The following is a 24768-nucleotide window of genomic DNA, read 5'->3' as shown; positions in this document are numbered from 1 at the left end:
GCAGCTGTCTCCAGATTATGTCTCCCGGTGACGCTGCCAATCGTTTGCTTTTTACTTCGTTGCATCGAAAGGGCTGATCCTATAAACCACTTCTGTTTTGCAGATGTGTCACGTCTCGACAGCTCTTACTTTACTCTTTCGACGTGGCTGAAAGTGTAAATAGGGCCCTTTCAGAGGCGAAAGCGAGGGAGGGTGTAACTCAATCCGCAAACAGGGTCGCAATACAGCCGCAACTGAGCTGTGGAAGTACGAGAAGTAATTAGCTGTAAACTAGTTGAAACTTACAAAGTGACCAAAGATGTACTTGCTCCGATAAAATTACATTTCGATCAACTTGGCGCTGCGAGTATTTCTCCTTGGGAATCGAATTCTTCACACAAGCTGTCGTAATATCGACGCTAACTTTTATTCGTTGCAAAAGTTCTTCAGTCTAATTTTTTATAAAGTAAATTTGTCACTTTAACTGGTAATCGATTGAATCAACATGTTTCGTTTACAATCGACCGCCGAGCGGACCGTTATTGATAGCGTCGATTGGTTCAAGACCTAATACGAGATAACACGTATCTCCATGTACAAAATACCACATGTGAGACATACACCGGATATCCGGATATCAATAATATCTCACGAGAGGGTTGATACATTATCATGACGGAGCAATTCATACCTGAGTATTTTTTTTCTCACAGCTGTGCCTTTATTTGGATTTGATATTCGTATCTTTATCGCCGTATTACTAAAACGATGTAATAAGATATAAACGGATTTACTCGTATATATATTAAAATACTCAGTTACAGAATATTTGTCGGTCTAGAAAATATAATAAATATTCTATCCATGAATAAGATTATTAGTAATCTCGAGAGAAGATATTATACATGAGATTATATATTGTATATATTATCAAGGAAACGAATGCCTGTAATAATAACTGTAAATAGTGTATCATATATTTACATAACGTATAAGTTTAATACGTTTTAATTTTATTAAAATGGCTTAAATCATTAATGATTTAACTATGATTAATGACGAACTCCAAAAATAAACGTAATTACTTCCACAACTGTTCTTTGTCATTGTAATGTCAAAGTTTAAATTAATTTAAAACTTTGACAATATTAGGAGAATATAATAACTGTAGTAATATTAGTATGTCATATATCGATATGATTCAAGTTTAATCCGTTTTAATTTTATTAAAATGGCTTAAATTAATAATGACTCGAACTATAGTTAACGACAAACTTCAAATACTAAACATAATTATTTTCAGAACTATTCTGTCATGTAACAAAGTTTTAAAATAATTTGAAACTTTGGAAATTTTATTGATAGAATTCGAGTCCAGATATAATTTAAAATATTCTAAAAATTTCATATTATTACGACTTATGAGCTCAGAACTAAGGTTTCATAAATTCCGATCAATGACAGCATTCTTAAAACGTTTTATCCATAAAATTTCCAAAGCTTGAAATTATTTTAAAACTTTGTTACATGACAGAATAGTTCTGAAAATAATTATGTTTAGTATTCGGAGTTTGTCATTAACTATAGTTCGAGTCACATTATTAATTTAAGTCATTTTAATAAAATTCAAACGGATTAAACTTGAACCATATTGATATATGACGTACTAATATTACCACGGTTATTAATCGAACGCCATATAATTCCAGTGGAAAAGGAATTACCGGTTCGATTATCGAACTGAGATTACGATGATGCTGGAGAAGGGTTGTGAAGATTCAGATATCCTCTGGTTACACGAACGGCCAGTTTATTCCCCCTCTGCGAGGAGGAACACGTCGGCGCACGTTTACTCCGCGCGCACTGCATGAACAGACTCGCGCGCGATTCTGCTATTGTTAATCGTACGAATCCGCTTCGTGGTCTTGCTCAGTTCGACTATGACCATCGGCAGGGCAACTACCGGATTGTTCGCTCGCGCGTTACAATGTCGAAATTGATCATTCGCGGCATTAGGCACGCGATGACGTGTTTGACGCCGTCGCCGAAGAAGCAGAAAAAGGAGAAGAATGACAGCGGGGACGAGAAAGTGAATTTGCCGCGAAACGACGCGCTGATCGCGGATGCTGAGGATGAACCTCGATTCGCGAAGAAGATCGAGGTACGATTAGAGATGCTTCCAAAAAATACTGCGTCTATATACTTGAATTTCTATATAAACCTGAATTCTATATTAAATCATTATGATTTTATTAATAGACAATTTTTAATGAACAATGTAGAAATATCATTTTCGTAACAGATGTCCCCGCGGAAATCATCGTCTTATTCAAATTCAGCTGGTCGATTACTCAATAATTTCTTCAAAGAAAAATATTAAATATATATAATCAGCTCCGCGCAGAATCAAATTGTTATTAAAATTAAAATCGTTGGCTTCGTAATATCTCGGTAATATGTCGCTTGCGCGGGGCCAAATATTTATTGACGAGACCCCTCGGATTTAAAATCACAAGGGATCGTATATCGATACTCGATAGACTATCGAGTATCGTGCACTACGCACTCAAGGTCCGCCGTGCGACGCGACGCGATGCATAGGTCTCGTGGATGACTCACTGTCGGCGGAGAGCCGGAGAGAAAGAGAAAGAGAGAGAAATTCCACACACGCGCGGGGGCCTCTCCTCGTTCCTCTCCCGACGCGATGCGGAACCGACGACGCCGACGGTCCTCGCATTCCCGTCCGATTGTCCTGAATTGAGAGGGTACATTCCTGAAACCTTACCGAACCGCATGCCGGAACACGCGGCAACTATCGGATTCAGAACAGACGCGGGCGGTTCGATATTTGACTTGCAAATGAAATTTTCACAACACCGCTGAACTTTTGCTTGAAAGTTTTTTCCTTCTCTTTTTACCGTCGCCCATCCGGGCCGAGTCGACGGCTATTGGACAAATGACACGTGCAATTGCGACGATTGCCGTGCGGATGTGCGCGCTCGATTTTTATCGTGATTTTAATCGTCGCGAATTTCGATTAATCCGCAGTATGTGTATGTATTTTCGTTCGAACAGCTTTAGCACTTGCCGTTAACGCCGCGAAAGAGAAATATTTCAGAATTTCTAGAAATAGCGAAATTAATGGCGGTAAACACGATTGTAAAACCTTGCTAATCGGAAGTTGATTTTAGTTTCGAGACACCTGTAGCGAGCTTTAATGCATCCTGGTATACCGTAATATCTCGTCCGGTTCATAAATTCGAAGATATCCCATTGCGAGACCGTGAAATATCCGTCGTGTGTCGGCAATAAAGTATCGCGATGTATCACGCAGAAATAATAAATGGCTCCCGAATGTCGCAGTCAGCTACGGTTTAATTCAATCTTGTAGCTGACTCTCGCGGATATAATTGCGCAAGAATTTTAATACGCTTTCGTAATAAAACCAGTAATAATAAAACTACTGGAAAATAATCTAATCCAATTCAAGTCTACATCAAATTAATCATAAATAACAACAATATCAATTATGTTTTCTATTTTATTTTATGTATTCCATTTACGCATTTGAATTAGTAGATTATATAGTAAAAAAAAATAAACTTCCGTAATAAAATCAATAATAATAAAAAAAAAAAACTACTGAAAAATAATCTAATCTATTCAAGAGAGATTCAGCAAATTAATTAAATAACAACAGCCTATTTTGTTTTCTACTTTTTTTTTATTTACTTCATTTAATTTGAATTATTCGAAGCATTTAAATCAGTAGATTATATTAATTTTGTATACATTTTATGAATTAATTTTTACAAATTCTTCCTCCCTCGCGTGATTTATCAAGTTCATGTCATCTTTAATTTTTCTTTTATTTCAACAACTTTCACAGAGAGCCAGAATCGGCTCTGCGATCGATAGAACGGACTTCCATCGCGAACGCTAATAAGAAAATTTCGCATATGTCCGCAAGTCGCGTAGAAAAAGGGTTGCGAGGCCGATGCTCCGCGTGATGTAACCGCATGGCGGTCTAGAGTGACTGCCCTTGGTGTTTCTTTTTTTTTTGTTTTTTTTTCACGAAGCATGATGATCTCGATTACATCTGGCCTCGTGAACCTTTTCCTCCGCCTCCTCCTACTCTTGGCTCCTTGCTTCATCTCTCCTCTTATTGCTCGTCGTCTTCGAAACGGTGCCCGTGATTGATGGTCTTGTGCTCGTTGTATACGCACAGTCGCTCGATACGTCGATATACCGTTAACTTATCGTCTGCATTGTCGGATTAAAGCGTGCGAACGGCCTGCGATCTGTTACTCCAACAAGTGCAAGTAGTTTCGCTCAGCTACGCGTTCTTCCTAGAGAGTAATGGTTCTCGAATCGTCTTTGCATAATAATACTCGCCGTTGATGTTGATGCAGTCTTTTTCGTTCCTTAAGCGTCTACATCATGAAATATGCATTTTCTCAAATTAAAGTAGCGTGTTATATGAAAACATTTGTATTTTTCAATACATTTACGTATCGTATGCTGCAGTAGTTTTTACGAATAATATTTCAAATGATTTTTATTTAACGCTGAGGAAGATTTCACCTGATCTTTTTTTATGTAAACGACGAGTGGTTTTTTTTTTACACTCCAGCAATGGCGAATAAATGTGAATTGGAAAATATTGTTTTGTATGAATATTGTTTAATATATATTTTTCTTTTTTGTTTAATAACTATCTTAAAGAACTTGTAAATACACATTTCCATCAAAACCTCGCAATAGAGAAACGTAATATTTATGAAAATCTTTTTAGAAAGACTACTTAACATGCTTATTTCATTTAACGTTTGTTGATTTTATTTTTTCCAGAAAATTTTAATTAAATTCATATGCATAATGTTTTTAAGTACTAATAAATCGAAAAACAACCAATAATTTACAATATGTTATAATAATAACAACTTTTATTGTCATGTAAAAACATCTCATTATTGAAAAAAGTTCATATTGATTAATATTTATACAGAAATGATTAAAAAATTGAAGATAATATTACAAGACATTTGATATAATTATTGTAAGAAGAAAATAATGTTCGTTTTCGTGCAGAGTTTTAAGGCATAACGAACAGAATGAGGATTCTATATTTTCCTAATGAAGAGTTTGTTCGCATTCCATTCACATTCCGGATTTAACATAAAGCGAGAATGTCTCGCAAGATCGTTCGAGAAACCATAAAACACCTCGATTATTTTTCTGTGTCTGATGTGGAATCATCACGCTGGACTGCTGTACTGCTGGAACAAGCAGCTTAGCTTCGCCCATTACAGAATATAATGCGGTCGACGACCAATAAGTCGGGTGTCGCGATGGGACCGACTGGTCGCGCAGGTTCGTTGTTCTAGATCCCTTTTTCCTCCACGCAGCTCCGACGATTACGAATGGAAACCAAAGTAGCTTCGTGGAACCAAATAGCTAAGGATCCATCCCCTTGTATTAATTGTCACACGCGAAACCCGACTTTGATCCGTGATCTCGTTAACTCGCAAATATTTACGCGCTGTCAGCTGACCGAGTTAACATCATTGGCATATGCTTCGATTAACGTTATCTAAGTATTCAGAGCACAATGCGCACTAGCTGGAAACGATTAACATCGTCGTATGGTTAAAGGAAATTAGGTACACCTAATTACTTGGCTAATTATGCGTTTTGTCGGGCTTGCACAGATAATGGCGATTAATTCGTGACTACGTGCACCAGTTTGTATTATTAACCCAATTTATTCATGTAACTGTACACGGAAAGAACGATTTTGTTGAAGTATCTAAAAATTTAGCCGGATATAGATCTGAAAATAAATTTTGTTTGTTATCAAAATAATTACGTAGGACGCTCAAACTGCTTGTTAGAATGTCAAAATTTTTTGCAGGATTGTTCATCATATTTGAGTTTCCTACATAATTATTTTGACAGAATTTATCTTCAAATCTGTATCTGTGTACTTAAACTTTTAGATAATTAAACAAAATCGTTCTTTCAACATAGATAAATACTCGCTGTTAAGGTTTTGACGACGTAATTCTGGGTACAAGTAACCCTGGTAGAAATTTCATGCATTTTTTGAGTACAGTTACTAAACATCTATATCAACTTCTGTCTAATAACTGAGAAGGAAAACTACTTAGGATCCCAATCAGGATGTAACGCTTTGCTTGCAGTTACTGCATACAAAAGTTGCATAAATCTGAATCCAGTTATTAAATAGAAACACATCAAATAATGAATATTAAATTGATTAATAAGCAAGCTAACTGCTTATGAAATGGACATAGTAAAACTCTATCAAGTTCTTGTCCATTTCCTACTCAGTATTAGCACAACTAAAGAGAATACAGTAATATTAGATAGTAACTGAATAGATGTCTAGGAAAACTGCATACATTTCTACCAGGGAAGTAATGTAGCAGCAATCGTTGCTCTATCAGATAATATCGTCAAAGCACGAGCTTGCAATTCGCTCGCCTTACATCCCGCACATCCCGCTGCGAGATATTAAGTTAATTTCTTAGCGAAGGGAAAGAGAGTTACGGTATCGCGGTTAAGGGCCGTAAGACAGTACGGCGGGCGCGCGTACAATTGATTGTCTTTTCCCACGTGTCAGAATGATGTACCGGACTTATCATCGGGGGAACGCTACTTCGAAATGCACTTTGCCGATAAACAACGCATTCGTCATTACGCGGATTCTCCGCCCGCGCGCGGCCTTTTATTGTCTACCAGTAATCATTACCCGTTACGGCCGAGTGCGGCCTTTTTACAAAGAAAGGCGCGTTTGATGCGCCACTGACTTTATGGCTCATCATTGTGCCTCGCGCACGTTTTAATAAACATCGTGCATGAACGCCCGAGTATATCGGAAACATTTGTTATTTTATTGTATCGAGTTTTCGATAAGTTTTCAATTTAAGGAGATGCTAAACCGATTACCCAACTCAATCAAGGTCGATAGTACAGACTTTTTAAATTCCAAATTCGATAATAGTGGTGACATCTTTGATTTAGTTTTTACATTATATTATATAATATATATCATTCTGTCTTACTCAAACGCATACGTCTGTTCTTATCTAACATATGCCAGCACCATCTATCGCAAGACCGCGCAACTACTGCTACACGGACTCTGTTGACAGTCCCAGTCTTCGCAAAGCACCTGTATACATGTATCTTCTATTCGGTGGAAATATTTCTTTTCTAGACTTTCAATCTTAGTTCTACAAACTCGGTATCGCTCGTTTCAATAATGCAGGACCTCAGCTGCACGCTTATTTTCAAGATATGGACTCTAAAACTCTTATATCAAGCAAATATATGTCTGAGGTGACAGTTGTACGAGCCAAAAGTAAGTGAATTTTTAACGAATCTGAAACTTTTTTTGATTTTCTCATGAAATCTAGTGCAGCTGAGGTCCTGTTTGTGCGTACTTTAATTTAAGCAATAATACTTTTGCAATCCGTACATCCAATAGAGAGATTTTTCACCGAATGGAAATTTGGTAAAACAGGAGGCTTTAGCATCGCCTTAAGACGCTGTCAGCTATGTCGCAAGCATACAAAAATAAGGAAACGAAGAATCTAAAGTTGGAAACACAATATTAAATATTATATCTTAGAGCTCTGATTGGACGGCTCGTTATTCCCTATTCCTATTGTCTGCGCCTGTCGTGTTTCCAACTTAACTCTAAGAATTTTACATATGTAAAAAAAAAGTGAACTAGCTTATCTCATTCTAATACCTCGTGCAAATTTATCCCATTCTATCTTAAGCAGGTCTTGAAAAATATGGCGGACCAAACATATAGACTGGGTTCGGAGTGACGCTATTAGCACATTTGTGTTACTCTATCTTCATCGTCCATTAAACGTGAAACAAGGATAGTATGACACAAATAGCGCGCTCTCCGACCCCAGCCATAGTGTCCAATCTCTTAGGCCCAGTTTCACAACTGACGGTTAACTCTTAACCGAAGTTCAACTTATTGAAAAGAAATAATGAATAAGTTGAACCTCAGTTAAGAGTTAACCGTCAGTTGTGAAACTGGGCCTAAGAGATTGGACATTATGGCTGCGTTCGGAGAGCGCGCTATCAACGCTATAATGAATAAGTTGAACCTCGGTTAAGGTCCAGTTCCACAATTCACGGTTAACTCCTAACCGAAGTTTAATTTGTTTCTTGAATTGGAAAGAGACAATGAATAAGTTGAATCTCGGTTAAGAGTTAACCGTGAGTTGTGGAACTGGGCCTAAGAGTTAACCGTGAATTGTGAAATTGGGCCTTACTTGAGGATCTCTAGTTCCGACTATGCTCTCTGTTCTTCTCTCCGACTGGCAATGGACCGTCGTTCGTGCACGCAGTCAACGCACGCGGAGGTGCGTCGCCCGTGAGACAGGCGCGTAATTAGCCGGTATGCGAAATGCACCGACGTCCTTGAATTCGCGCATGCTAAACACATATGCGTATACACGTCATACTGTCTTCTGCAATCAGTCCCTCACGCGCCACTCGATTTCCGATACCCTGTATTGAGTAATGCGGTAATATTATTGGACTTCTCATTACGTCGTCCACATCGGGAAACGTTACGCTATATAGCTACGCGATAATGTCGAACGTGTTCCGCGTCCAACACTATACGGCAAATACCGCGAATACAATGAGAAGCGTTATACTCGAGTCTCGCTAATATTGAGTCACGTCACTGAATTCGCTAATGAATATTAATTGGGGATAATCAAGAGCAGCCTATTCGCACAATCCTAACGGGCCTAGCTGTGAAAGTAATGAGAAACAAATTGTAATTAACATTATGGTGTCTAACAAGAGAAATCCCTGGGTCTCGCGTCCATGGAGAAATTCTGTCGACGTCCGTATATACGCACGCGATACACACATTCTATTTTCCTCCCGCGCCCCTTTATAATGCTGGCCCAGCGTATGTACAACGTAATTCCGCTTTGCATGTTTCACGTCCTCTGCACAATAGGAGAATTATAATTTTTAATTGAGCAAATTTGAATCGCATTACGCCAATTAATCCGCAACCGGACGCTCCGCTTCGATGCGCTCGCGTCAGGAACGTTACGTTACAAACGTTACGAGTTATTGCAGCTACGGGTGTAGGGAAGGTATAAATCGAGGAAAAAGAAAATTGCGATTCTGTAATCAGCTATACGCTCGCACACGTACTCTCCTCATTGGCTATTAGAACACCGCAATTTGTTATCGCATGTTTTATGCGTGTATTAGGATTTTCATGTATCTCTTAACAACTTATCAGATAACTATAATTCATTCCTTACCCAAGTAATTTAATATACGAGGCGGGTCAAAGTAATCTCAATTTTACCTTTAAAAATCAGGATGATGATTAAGAATGTATTACAAAATATTTTTTAACAGAATGAAAAAGTATGAAAAAATTACGAATTTTTCCATATTGTACATATTTGAAAGCAATACAAAAAATTTGGCGGCGATTTAGAACCTGGAATCAGAAATTATTCCAACAAGTAGACATGTTTTAAAATAATTAAGATAAATGGGAAAATTTTCATTTAAACACATAATGTTTCGAATATTTTAAATGCGTTTATGCTTTCATAAATGCAATTATAATCTTGATAGTGTGTAAAGTAATTATAATCTCGAGAAAACGCAGAGAGTTTATCTTCTCGTTGATAAGAATTGTGACATATTTTGTCACAGCGTGTAGTGTTCTTGTTAACCAAATAATTAGGTACAATTAATTGCTTTATCTGAAACATCACTCGTTCATTCAGACTTCCGAAGGAAGTTCGATAACCTTCGTTAAGACGGCGACCTCTGCTAGAAAATTGTCATCGCGTTATTCGACGATTGTAACTCGAGATCGATGAGCTTACCGCAAGTAGGTGGTGTCACAATTAAAAAATTCTCAGTCGCTCGGTTATTTATTGACGTCTATATCGGTATCTGTTCACGCATAATCTTTTCGCGATAATTAACAGTCTCTAACGGGAAGTTTAGCGAGCGGCTATGCGTTAGTTTATTCCCTTCAGGAAATAATTAGCGTTCATTCTCGGTCTTATACGTGATAATCGAGTCGTGAGTTCCTAGTCGCGATAACAGAATATTTCTTGCTATCGCTTCGGCCGCTTCCTTCGGCGAGATTTTCACGCTTGAGGACTCTCGCGAAAAACACTAGTCGGCCCCGACTGACGTTTTCGCTGCCGCGTGGCTGTCAGAAGCTGACAGAAGAGGAAAAAGGGACTTTTCCGAGCGTATCCGAGGCATTAATGGTTATTACGTTGGCAGGGAACGTAACGCGCACGCCACGCCGCTCGTCGGGCTGGCAAAAACCGGCCGCGAAATTAATGTTCGCCGCGCGCTAGGAATTTCTTTCTCGCCAGAAACTCGCCGAGGATGCGTGCCGCTGGCAGCCCGGCGTACTGTGGTTAATCTTTTTGTAATATGTATCAAGTTTTGGCCGTCACCCTGGACACATGCCACTCGGAGTAATTGCCTCGCGAAATTACTGTACAGGACAGCTAAAGAGTTACCATCCACTTCTTCCACTTCTTTCAGAGTTATACACAACGATTTTACAACAATACGCGGTGATATAAAAATTAAAATAATAAAACAGTAATATTTGTCGTTTTAAAAATAAAGCCAATAGGGCAAACTCGGGTATGATGGCCATAGTTTTTTAAAATGCAAAAAACATACATTTATTCTTGTTACTTTTTAACATCATTTGGGATATTACTTTCACTGAAGCTTAAAGTAACAAATACTATCGAAATTAAAGAGAAAATACTTAACAGAACTTTAATTTTATCAAAATATTACAAAGTATGCATTGGCCATCTTATCTGATTTTTAGGGAAAAGATGGCCATGGTATTAAGAAAGATAGCCATAGTATTTTTAAATAAATAGTGAAAATAAAAGTATTAATAGGTCACATTGCAATTTACGTATCTTTATTGTGTATGTAATGTTGATTATGGCAGCTTAACTGTAATTTATTAGACATTATAACAGTTTTTAGCAGACACGTGCAAAACTTTGCAGATAGTCGAAGGGAAAATTATTAGATAATATTTATAATATTGTTATTTTGAACACAGTGCACTCATGTGAACTACTGTAAATATTGATTATCTTTAAGAATGATTATAAAAATGCACTATTTATCAATTGTTGGAGAAATTATGACCTATGGCCATCTTTTCCGTATGGCCATAATACCCTAGTTTACCCTACAAGTAAAATATCTGTATGTACGGTTCAGTGGTTGTTGATGTGTAAATTATGGATTCATAATATGATGAGGTAAGATTTGCAATTAATTTGGACGTACGCATACCAAATGAAATGTTTTGACTCTGGATTTGACTCCTCGAAACGTTTGCGTTTACTTTAATTTCTTTTTATAAGTACATCCCAATTAGTTGCGAATTATATCTTATCGCGTTATGAATGCATAATTTAATTTACGCGCTAATAATCGCGGAAATTCGCATAAATATTTTATTTATATCGCGGATATCAAAATTATTAATATGTATATTTTTTCTAGTAATAAGAAATTCAGATCCTCTTTTGAATTGTGATACTTGTGCATTTGCCGAAGCCTTTAGTATCGTCCTAAATACGGCGTCGTATGTGTCTTGTATATCTATCCTCGCAAGAAATAATTTAAAGAATAATGACTTTCCCAATGCACATAAGGAGGCGCGAATGCAATCAACGGGCGGAAACCAACGGAAAAACGCTTTCCACTGCAACGGCCGTTATAAACTCGACATGTTAGTTTCGCGAGAACGCAATACTCTTCACGTCTTTATGCGGATTGTATGTTCACGTTCTAGGCACTCAAGGGGGAAAAATGGCTTTTCCCATGGTGGAAATTTGCGTAATTATGAAAAGTCTTATTGCTTAGGTCTTTTTTATACTACTTTATAATAGAGATGCATATTCGGTTTGAATATTTCATATGGACTTAAACGAGGAGTGTAGATATAGATAAATATGAATGTGAAAGTTAAATCTCTTTGAAGTCTTTTCTTTATTACGATCTTTCCTTTTTTTGCATGAAGATTTTCAACAATTCTGACGATTATTTTAGCATTTAATTCTTGAATGGAATTTTTTAATTTCCATAGGAAACAAGTTTCATTCCATTCAAAACTTTTTTCGGGAATCTAACATTTTTTGTAAATTCTAAATGTTTGAAAAGTCGAAAAAATTCATAGGAATTAAAGTAATTTTTAAATTATACGTATTAACATAATTTGTGTGGAAATATCGGCCTTTTATTATCAATTAAAATTATTAATGTGCATATATCACTTTAATTATTCTGTTTTAGTAATCTTTTTGGAATTACTGTTCGCGTTCTTTTAAAACAGTCGAGATTTAATATCAAGAAAATTCTTTGGCGGGTTATAAGGACGTCGACTCGTCATATGGCAGCGATAACTCCCAACGGCTAATAAAGTCGCATGTTATCGCACGTGTGCGCACGATAGTAGCATCGTAAAAGAGCGGATACATCATGACGCATTTTTATCTCACACGACCCCGTGAAAAATTCACTGTACTTTCCACGATGCTTCTCTATCTATTTAATCTTCATTAACTTCGAGAATTCGTGCTGCATTAATTTTACGAGAGTCCAAGAACAAGAACGAACATAGTCAATGCGGATTTTATGCGGCTTACTTATATTTTCACGACATTTCGACGAATTATTCCTTAATATTACCTGGAAAGAAGAATTTCGCTGAAGTATCTAAAGATCGTAGAGAGAGATACAGATCTGAAAATAATTCTGTTGAGCTAAAATAATTATCATGTCAACGCGAATGTTTGCGCAATTAGTTCTTGTCGACTTCTCTCAATTAATCGTCAAAAATAAATCTGACGTCTAATCTGACGTTCGTGTTTAAGAATTATGGAAGAATGCAATTCATGAATGCATTCTGAGACGGACATTCCGATCGCTCGTAGATCGCGTCGAGAATGCGCAGCGTACATTTACATAACTAGTTCGGCAGCGCGTTCCGTGCACGCACACATGGCGTTTAAGAAATTGTGGGATAACTGGTGTGCTCGCGTTATCGAGAACTACGTGCGAAAGGATGTCGCGGCGCCGCAGCGTCGCTCGTGATTTCTTCATTGGATACTCGCATTAAAAACAATTTAATGCCTTCAGCAAATCTGTTTATTGGAGGCATTTTTTAGTGGTAACTAAATATTCTGTTTACATAATAAAAAAAATTTAGTTGCCTTTAGTCGCACAGTACAAAAAATCCATGCCATGAATTAATTAATTAATTAATTAATAACGAGCAGAATGTGCGCGTTGAAAGGGTAGCGCCCTGCGATCGAAAGGTTCATTTAAAGGACGTTGTGTAATATTTATAATGAAGCATATCTATATCCACGATCGTCGAGATATCTGATCGTTTATTTACTTTATTAGCGATGCAATTTCATGTAAACTTCCTATATCTTGAGAAAAGAAAATAAGATTTCGCACAACACTTCAGTAACTTTCCGTGACGCTGACATACTAATCGATAAAATTTTAATATCGTAAAATAAAACGGAGACCTTTTAGTATTTACATAACAATAGTTATTCTAAAATTACGTAAGTTAATATTCTACAAAATTGATCATAACATAGAATGCGGGTTATCGCATTGTTTTCTAATCGGAGACTGGCCACAAGAAGTCCACCGATTGATTCGACATTTTCTGGCAATTCATGTAAGATAGAGCCAGATAGCACATATCTTTTCTCACTTGCTGGATTTTATCAAAACATGGATGATACACTTGTTACGACTAATTAGAGGGTTTCTACTTTTCGAGTTGTATATACTTGGCAACTTCAGAGTTTGGACTTTCTTCGTTCCACAACTCACTGCTCTCGTTTTCTCAAACACAACGATATAAATACGTCGGAACCGATAATTTTAGACTGACTCCCTTGTGCTTCCCGGGCATAGAAATGACAGTGAGCTGCAATACAGCTCGGTTCTGCTCGGTAGAACATAGTGTATGAGCGCGGGCCATCCGTGAAACTTATCGAAGCGGACATCCGATCCGAAAGAACGAGAGAGAGAGAGAGAGAGAGAGAGAAGAGAGAGTGCGGACGGACGATCCACCTGCGTGTTGTACCTGCGTCGACCTGCGATGATGCGAGAACACGCGGTCGCACGCATCGCACGTCGTCGGTCGTCGCGCGCACTCGCTCGACATCGCGGTTGCACGCACCGCGAGCATTCCCACAGCGCGTATACGCGCGGAAAAGTCGTCGCGCAGGTATATACGGCCTCGCCGCGATCCCGCGACGACACGCTCGTTGATCGCCGACGGAGGAATTCGATGCACCGGCACGCCGGGGTGTTGCCAAGGATTTCTCCCAGGCAAGCCAAGCGTAGGAAATTCCTGAAGGTAGCACGGGCGATCGCGGGTGGAACGGATTGCCCGCTTTCGTGATTGCGTTCGTCATCTTTTTTCTTCTTTTCTTCAGTTTACTGAATTCTCGCCGATAAGTGCTTTTCCGGAGCCGGAATGCGCACCGTGCACAGATAGCTGTGAAGGACTTACGAATAAATAGAGAACGCGTACAGAATACACTCACGGGAAAGATTTCCGGATTCAATGCTATTATTCTTCAATCTGTCTTGAAATAGGATCGATATAGAGACAATCGTATTTGATGATTATATTTATTATTGAGAGAAATATTTTACTCTCGAATGGAAAATTCTTAAATCTAGAATAAAATAATTTTGGTAACATCGATTTTGTGCTAAATACTATGCCAGCATCTTCCGTTATAATATCCCCTGGTAGAGAAATTTCATGCATTTTTTGAGCAATTACTAAACAGTTACACCAACTTCTGTAACTGAGAAGGAAAAGTACTTAGGCTCCCAATCAGGATGTAACGCTTTGTTTGCAGTTACTGCGTACAAAAGTTGCGTAAAATCTGAATCCATTTACTGCATAGAAACACAACAAATAATGGATATTAAATTGATTAATAAGCAAGCCAATTGCTCGTGAAATGGACGGAATAAAACTCTATCAAGTTCTTGTCCATTTCCTACTCAGTATTGGTACAATTAATGAGAATACAGTAATATTAGATAGTAACTGAATAGGTGTCTAGGAAAACTGCATACATTTCTACTAGAGATCGAGTAAAGATTTATTCCGAACGTAAGAATGTATAAATTTAAATTTATATGTATTATTCTTGTCTCAAGACAATAAGTCAATCTTATATTTAATTAAATTAAGAGAGAAAGATAGCACTTATATTGATCTAATTTTAATATTGTTTTATTTTTATACGGCTGCGATAAGATTACGTACATCAAGAATATTTTTTTTGGCACGTTATCAGAAATCCTTTCGGAGAAGATGTGTTCCGCTGTGCGCAGGGAAGTCGCGTGTTAGATCTCGACTTCCGTAATACGGTCTTGCGCAATCCGATCATAAGTAATCACAATTATTTCATTCCGTGTGCTTAATGTGTTAAATATGGCATCCGCGGCTCTCCTCGGATTTCTGGTTCCCTTTTTTACGTACCGGAGCACTCATCGTAATCAGCTACAAGGACCCGCCCGCTCTTCATCCGTATGACGATCGTCCGCGACCGGTTATCGAGACATCGAGAGCTTCTCGGTAGCTCGAAGGTGGTCTTCTTATCTCTCGGAGTGGCTGTGGAACGTGTAACATCGGCTGTCGTTTTCTCTCTCGGTTCGACCTACCCGACTTTGTCGACTTACCTTTCGCGGACGAAGTGTATGAAATGCACGCGGATGCATTAATCGGCGCGCTCGCGGTGTCGGTTAGCGACGTATAAAAAGCGCATTATAAATAAACTATTTTATTTTACGATCTTGTTATTTTATACGAGGGAGCCAGTGATTCTAATAGCGTTTTCTCTCGGGATACACTGGGTGCAGCCTCGCACCGTACCAGTTGCGTGTAAGAGCTATACTCAGCTACACTACACTAGAATGGTGTACACCATGATGTACGCTACATCATTATTGCGCTAAAACCCTGTTCCCGCTTGATTTTCAAATTTTGAATGTCACCCTGGCTCTACACCATCCCTTTGAAACGGTATAGCAAAATCTCACTTCGTGCATAAAATTTGCACTACACCGTAACCACGGAAACATAGTACACCGAAGGAGTTCGCTTACCACCAGCCATGGAAACACGATACACTGTCTGAGTGTTGCACTAGTGGGGCGATAGTGCAGCCAAGAGAAAACGCTATAAGAAAAGAAAATACATGCATTGAAAGGAGAACGGTTTTGCTGAGGTCTGTTTTCTGTGGTTGAACTAGTGTACACTTTTGGAACTTGAAGTGAAATTGGTATATGTTTGATATTTGTTGAAAGTGAGAAAGAGAGTGCTAGTGCAGTCTACCTTGAGAAAACAGACATAGTAATGGTAACAAAAAAGAGAATTATTCACAAATGGCCAATTATCACTAGATTATTTTGTTAAAATAACAAACTACAATATATTTTTGTTAGATGAACAAAATTTTTCTATTTAACAATACAAATTTATTTGGTTACATACGTTTTGCAAATAACAATGTGAAATTTAGTTGTTATTATTATATAAAATAAGTATTCTCTTAGTAATTTCAACAAAATGATCCACTATGGTAGAGCAAGGAGTGTTTCGCGGAGCTATCAGAGATGGCGTGTCTTCTCGTAAGAGAAATTCTACCTCTATAAAGCCGAGACGATTAGAAACTAATCTCGTGGACTTTTCGGTTCTCGCCATACCATGATCAATCATGGTAACTATTTTTTCAGAGCGATTAATAATCTCAATTGCTCTAAATCTATATATATATATATTTACTAAGCTAAGGAAATTCAAAAACGCCAAATATAATCACTCTGTAGAAAGTGAGAGATACTTATATATTATTTATTTTGTTCCGGTAACAAAATGTTCTATTTCTAACTACAAAAAATCTATAAACATCATACAAAACAGTTTTGTACCATTAAATGATTAGTTTAGTAGTTTAGTTAATAAATTCAACAAGTTAATATTGTCGTGGTAACCAACGGTTTGATTGATCATATATCAACAAATAGATTTTGTGTTAGTAACAAAATTTTGGTTGTTGATACAAAACGTTTCTCTCAGTGTAGTGCAGGAACAGAAAACAGACCACTGATCTAAAAATTGAGCTGGATACAGATCTGAAAATAATTTTATTGACCATCAAATTAATTATGCAGGACGCTCAAACTGGTTGCTAGAATGTCAACATTTTTTTGCAGCATATTGCAGAATATTGCATATCATATTCGAGATTCCCACGCAGTTGTTTTGATGGTCCAAACAAAATCATTTTCAGATCTGTATCTATCTAAATTTTTAGATACTTCAGCGAAATTGTTCTTTTTGTATAGTTATGTATCGCTGATCTCACGATTATTTTACTCGTCGTTTTATTATTTTCCAAGTAGTAGGAGACCAATTAACATAAATGGAATAATAAATAATAGCCGATAACGCTGGGTGCGTGGTGCATTTACATTTAAGTGCAGCCGCACGCTGCACCTGCGCGTGACGTCTTTTGTTTGGCGTTAATCACCTATCTCGTTCCCGTTGCGCGATCCCGCGTTGTCCGACGCGGGAATCGACGCATAAATCACTGCATCGCGTATACAAGGCCGTCGATCGCACGTGAAGGAAGCGCACGGAACAGCTGTTCCCGAACAAAGGCGCAACGAGACGAAACGAAACACATAAGCCCTGATTACGCGCGTTCACACGCTGATGCTGATGCAACGTAGAGCTCGTCATGTCGATATTCAACATCGCCTGGATTCCTTAATCTTGACGAATGTTACGCAACGAGCTGTGAAACAGTGAACACACGTGAAATTGTGAAACGCTGAAGCTCCTTTATTTATTTCCTTTTTATTTCTTATTCTGTGACTGTTCTAGAATATTAATTCATTTCTTATAATATAGAATTGTGTATACAATAATTGTTAATTACTACAATCCTACGTTTGTCGAGTTTAACTTTTAATCTACTCTAATCTGTAAAATGTACAAGATCAAATAAATTATAAACGAAAAGAAAGATCTTTATGAAGTATTTGAAAAGTTAGATACAGATTTGAAAATAATTTCATTGCATCATTAAAATAATTGCAGAATGCTCCAATTTTGATGCCAGGTTCATTTTTTGGGCCTTGTTGGGATCCAAAATCTAAATAGCTCATCTTACGGCCCTCTTTAAATCTTTTATTTGTAACATTTTTTTTCAAAACTGCAATATTTTTTATGTCTCACTTAAAAGTAGCTAAACAGGTGAGCGTTATGTGTCTCCTTTACGCATGATATTCGATATATTGTACGCATATTCACAACGATAAGTCTAGCGATTGAGTCAGTACGATTCGAATTATTATCGCTCAATACGATCGCGGCACGGCTGTTTACAACGAACGTAAGTATTTCCTTCCGGCGGAACGAAGCTTACGGACACGGTTGTCCTTGGCGAGTCGAGTGCTCGATGAGTCAACTCGGCTTGACCGTGGGATTGGTTCTTAAGTTTCTTCTCCATTATCGCCTTGCCGGCTACCCGCAGGATCTCGTTGTGTTCATTTTTTCGCACTCTTTCGTCCGGGTGCGCTTCATGTTATATCTTTTTATTTACTTAAATAGAAATATCGAATAAGAAAACGACAGATCTTGTAGCAAACCTGAGAGATAAACGACAGATAAAATGCGAGAAGATAAATTTAAATAAATTTAATATGACCAACGCGATTCCGTAATATCGAGGAACCGATTTTCTTACTTTTGCATCGTGATAGTCGCTATGTAATGCCTGTTTTTATCAATGTGGATTAATCTTATTCTTTACTGTTAGATATCGAAAGAGTAATGACAACCCAATATCTTGAGTTATATTTCGTTACTTTTAACTCCCATGTGTGCTAAAATATAAATCAATCTATTTCTGTTAACTTCGAGTAATTAACGTTCATATCGATATACTTTAAATATAAAAGACATTATCACACTTGGGGAAAAAGTGTCGGTGATAGTTTATCAGAAATGATTAAAAATAACTCAAATTAGGTGTGGCGACTCGCCACTAGAGGTCCACGGGACTCACTCGGTTCGCGTAAGCACCGCGAGAATTCCCTTTAAATAGAATATCATTCTGGATTCATTCCAGGGGTGGCACCCAGTTGGACACGGCTCAATTGGACACGAGCCACTCACAGCGCTTGAGGCTACAAAGCTCCTAAGCACCGGTCGCTGTGATTGGTGGTGTCCAATCGAGCCATGGTCAATCGGGATCACCCCCATTCCAGGCGTCTAAGGCAAGTCCCACACTACATCGCCTTACTGATGAGTCTAGTAGTGTTGGACCAGGGCGAAACGCTGCGGCCGACCACAAAGCTTCAAGTCAGGCCTCCTTAGTGGACATTTCCACATAGGTATAATTTGACATTATGAATTTTATAGTGTTCATCTTTTTTTAATTCTTAGAACTAAAAAAAGATGAAGAGTAAGTTAAGATTAAAATTATCTACATTGCATTGGTAGAAACGGGTATAACACCGCCGATAATTCTACAACACCGTGTATCTGTAACGGAGGAAAGAAAGATAGCCTTCTCTGTGAAAGCCTCAGAAAGGAACGACTTTGGAGTTGCGTTAAACGCAATTCACGAGTAAAGTAGGCGCGTTACCTTGAGATAGAGACCCGTATTATGCAGGTCGCGGCTACTCGTTTTCTGCACATATCTCGTACACGCTGCAAGTATCACCCACGCGTGGTCGAGCATATGCAAGCACGCGCGTCCAGGGTGCTGCGAGGCAGGAGGTAGCGAATCCACAGACGCATCTGGTATTCTACGATCGCCTGCGTAGAATCTGTTCGCATTATTATTACCCCCCTGCGAAAGATGCGATCCGCAGACGCTAAATCTTTCGCGAATACATTTCGAAAATAAATCTACACCGAAATGAATAAGGGGCACGATAATAATCCGCATTAATAACTCACGAAAGCACTGCTTCGCGTAGAAAATACACATAATAGTAATGCAGTTTCTCTTACGATAATCCTGAGTAATTCGCAGTAAATTATCTTACATGCTTTTTTTAAATGAATCAGTGCAATTCTTGTCATATATTATTGTATGACAATCTACTTTGCATTTTTGTGATAAGATTATCTCCACAATTAATTTTGTTAATAATTTTATTAAATTTAAAATTTAAAAAAAATCTAATCTCGTTAATACTAAGATTCGTTTTATCACTTATTTAAAAAAGTTTCTAAATTTATTTTTAATTTATATATAAGAATATTATTTATTCAAATAAGAATACTTTTTTTTGTTATAATGTTAAATCAGCTTTTATTTTTCTGTAATAGAGAAACATGTTCTCATTTCTGACAATAATAGTCTTGTATAATACGGATTTCTATAACACGAAACGCATATAACTGCGCATTAAATGAGAAATTGCTATGGTTACATATGTAATAAGTGTAGAGTTACGTAAACGAGAAAAGCAATGTAAAGCCGAGTTGAGCTTTGCCACTGGTACCCTGGAAATGTCCGCGGTAAAATTTTCGCTATTGTGGCAACAGTTGAAGATACGACATTTGAGACGTGTGCGCATTCCGGCTAGGCGGACCAGGCGGACGTCGGGTCATCGTCGTGCATCCGGTGCATACGAAACTACACAGCGAGTGAGCAAGAGAGGGTCGCGCGGAATGCGCGGAATGCAACGGGGCCACCGACGTTCCCCGATGATGATCACGGACCGCTCTCGGTGCCCGAATACCTCCGGAGTCCGAGCTCCCGTTTTTTCGCAACGCGACGCGCCCGTCACTCGTCACTTCACAGCATGCCGAGGGCGAAGTTCGGCACGTAGCGTCGATCGACGCTCCAAGTTGCATAAAACGCGGCACGTCGTAAACGCGAATGATATCCGGTATGAGGCGAGCCACGAGACAACGGATGCAGCGTCGAATAGCGTGACCGCACCTTTCATCCGTGACTGACATAGCGACGACAGGAAAAACTGAGACTGGTTTTTAACAGTCGTATAATACAACTATTAAATGAGTCTTTGCTTTCCGTTATAAAATTTGTAAAAAAGAAATGTATAAGTAAAATGAACCTAGTTCATCCTAAAGATGTTCTGGAAACGTTTTTAGAATATACACCGAAAGAAAAGATTGGCTGTTGCAGCAAATTAGATGGTAAAGTATGGCACAGCATTTTTAATTGGCTGCAGTAGCCAATTTTTTGTTGCGTTAGCCTATCCGCAATGTCAGTATAGGATTTTGATAGACTAATGCAACCAAAAATCAGCTGCAGCAACCAATTAAAAATGCTATGCCATATTCAGTCAATCTTTTCTTTCAGTGCAGGGAATTGTTTTTAGGACAGGAGTCCCTTGGAGGTTCGTGCCGTGGGAATTTACTAGAAGGGAAATACCTTAATCAAAAGTATTATTAATAAAGTATTATTAATTAGTAATAAAGTAGAAAATGGAGGAAATTATTTTGTTTAAGGTATTCATTCATCTTCCCTTCGAAACAAATCAATTTTGGAGACGAAAAACGGCAGGAATTAAGTTTAACACCTAATATTATAATAAAGACTCGATATTTGGATTAATTAACTTTTTCTTGAAATTAACTGAGAAGGAAAGAAACTCTCTAAATTCTTTGGAGTAAAATCTCATTCTTAAAGAATGAAAATTCTGCCATTCTTTTCTTTAAAAGGGAAATTCCATTCTAAAGAATTCAGATAGAAGAAAGAGATAAATGAATCTCGTATAAAAAATTCGTTCTAGTTTTGAAGTTTTGTGAATATATATCGAAGCGATAATATATAGAAAAGGAAGATACACGTAAATGTTCACGAATAAGCATTAAGATCTTCAAGATCACTTAAAAAAGTATGCGATAGCATTCATTTGAGGGCGTCCGAAAAAGAGGCCGCGTTCTCTTTGTGTCCGTCCATACGCTGGGAATCCGGACATCTGGCCGCACATTGGGAACGTTTGCCAAGGTTAAATAAAACGACCTGAACAGCCGGACATTCGGAGTTGCACGCATTGTTCCTGGATACGTTGGTGCGTGTCGCCAGAATGATGCGGTATCAGCAATGGTGACAGCGGTGGTGGCGGCGACACGCAATGCCGATCCCGTCAGCGCGTGTACAACCCGGCCATCCCGTAAGGCTCGAGGGGGTTAACAATGCGAACGACCATTCACCGGACGTGTTTGGCGAAACGGTCAACGGTACTAATTCGTACCCGGTCGAGTAGTCGCAGACGCAGCAGGTGCATTCTACGTGAATTTTGCTGCTCTCTCGGCGATGCTCGTAGATTGCGAGCGCGTACCGCATCTTCGATGACGATATACAATGAACCGTACACTTCGGAGATCGAGAACAGGGCTAATTAACGCTCCCTCCCCGCGGATGAGAGAAAGAGAGAAGGCCAGACGGCGCCAGTTCGAATACCAGCCAGAAACGGGGATCCAGAGGGGAGATTGCGTCGCTCGTGATCTCTCCTTGGAGAGTTCAATTGGAAGACAGCAAAATTCACGTTCTCTAATTTTGCCGAGTCGGAAATCAGCAGTTTGAAATATGTGTATGAAAAAAAACATTTTGTGAATTTACATACACAATTAGGGTTGCCACAGACTTGGAAAATCGGGAAAAGTTAGGAGAAAATATGAAAGAGACTGGAATTTTGAACTTTGCTCACAATTCGCTTAAACTGCTCTTATATTCTAAATAATTTTTATAATTTTTTAAATATTTGATATATATATCTGACGCGCGCGTTTATAGTCAAATACGTTCAAACTCGTGCACTTTAAATGATTTTCAAAAAATAATTAAAATTTATACTTTATTCATTAATTTCATTCGATCGCTCTTTTTCATAACTGCATTCTTTTTTCCAATACTAATTAATTCTTTGTAGCTTGAGTTTGCCCTCAAAATTTTATTACGCTACTAAGCTTCTTTTGATTTGAGTTTTTAACAATATAAGCTAGCTTTCTTACAATTTTTGATTCTAAATGTTAAAGTTTTTTAATATTAAAATTTTTACATATTTTATATTGGTCATAGAAATTTCCCATTTTTATTTGGAAAACTTGGAAAAGTCAGGGAATTAAAAAATTCATTTTCTGTAACAACTCTGACAATGGACGTGTATACATCGCAATATAAATTATACACAGTGATAAATATAAAATGGAAAAGGAAACTTTAGATTTAAGATCAATTAAAACTATCTATTGAGATTAATGGAACTTTCCAGCAAGAAACAGTGTAACACAGTGATTTCATTTCATCTTTGTTTAACTTTGGCAAACAACACAAGGATGTGATAATTCACTGTATTACGCTGTGTCATCTATGTCTCTTGCTGGAAAGCGCCCTAAAGCCGGAGATAATAAAACTGCTCTAGAATAATTTCATTCTCTCCGACTAAATAGAAGCATATAAAAAAACGAAATTTTTATACCTAGAGATCCAGCTATACCGGCGAGGGAAACTAGCGTGTCGCGACTTTTAGTCCATCATATCTCCACTCTTCGCCTCCTACCGTCTCGTCGGCCTTGCTTGTAATTAAGGGCGAATTTAATTAAGAGGAAAGGACAGGGGAAAAAGTCGCCAACGGCACGAGAGCCACTTCGCAGGATGAATGAACTCGTCGCGAGAATATGTAGTACCCTCGGGTATATTTCTACCTCGTATGTGCGTGTGCGTATAACACGAACGTACACGTGTGTTTACGTACCAAGTGCCAAGTACAACCGCGAAAGGCTCGATGACTCTAATTAGTCGTCCTAGTTTGCGCTTGTTTAGAGACACTTAAGTTTATCTACACTTGAAATGGCGTGGCGACTATCCAGTCTTACTTTCGAACGAACGCGAAGGAACGTATTTAGCAATTTAACACCGAATGTGAATCCGTGATATTTTATTATCGAGTGCGTTGTATTATCCGTTTCTTACGTTTTTCTTTTTCTTTCGTGTTAATAGAATGAAGAGATGATCGCGAGTCTGTCAATGAACGGCGGCAGCGGAGGGCCGGTGAACCGCGTAGGTCGTGGATTGGCCCTTCACAGGTCCAATTCCAGTCTGGAGCTTCCACACAGTCCGGATCCTGCCTCCCGGGTGCCAGAGACACCTCTGAGAAGGGAGTATGGTTCCCATGGTACGAGTTAAATTTATTTCTTTTTTTAATATTTTTCCCGAAAATAATTTCTTACATAGGGTAATACATTCACTTTCTCTTCCTTTATTTAATTGTATTATCAGGAGTTTATATAATTTTAATATGACTGCAATTTTTCGCGATTTATTAATATTTTCCTTTAAAGTTTAATCTTTGAAAAAATCAGCTGTGCTGCTTTAGAATATATAATGTTGTAAAAACGTTTCAATTTTACTCCTATCGCAGGAAGCATCGATGTAGTGGCGCAGTCCATCACAGGCGGCGAGAATTTCTTCGCCATGCTGCAGGACTTTCGACCGTCAGAGCAGCGCGGCGTCGTCGCCGGTGACTATTTGCGTCGCGTTCATCAACAAGACGGGTCTAGCCAGCCGCTCGACGTCGACGAGGTCTGCGGCCCGACCGGCGCTGGTTCCAGTCCGAAGCTGCGGCTGAAGC

At 38.3% G+C, this 24768-nt stretch overlaps 1 protein-coding gene across 1 annotated transcript in view; it reads left to right on the top strand.

The window, feature by feature from the left end:
• LOC108763553 (signal-induced proliferation-associated 1-like protein 1) overlaps positions 1 to 24768 on the top strand; it is a 77594-nt gene that overhangs the window by 43877 nt on the left and 8949 nt on the right. Inside the window, exons 2-3 of the mRNA XM_018511295.1 lie at positions 24138 to 24312; positions 24559 to 24767. Of these exons, the coding sequence (XP_018366797.1) occupies positions 24147 to 24312; positions 24559 to 24767 (375 nt within the window). The 5' untranslated portion in view covers positions 24138 to 24146. The remainder of the gene's footprint in view (positions 1 to 24137; positions 24313 to 24558; position 24768) is intronic.

This window comes from Trachymyrmex cornetzi, unplaced genomic scaffold (assembly GCF_001594075.2).
Source record: "Trachymyrmex cornetzi isolate Tcor2-1 unplaced genomic scaffold, Tcor1.1 scaffold367, whole genome shotgun sequence".
NCBI lineage: Eukaryota > Metazoa > Arthropoda > Insecta > Hymenoptera > Formicidae > Trachymyrmex > Trachymyrmex cornetzi.
This window is presented reverse-complemented; position numbering and strand designations above follow the sequence as displayed.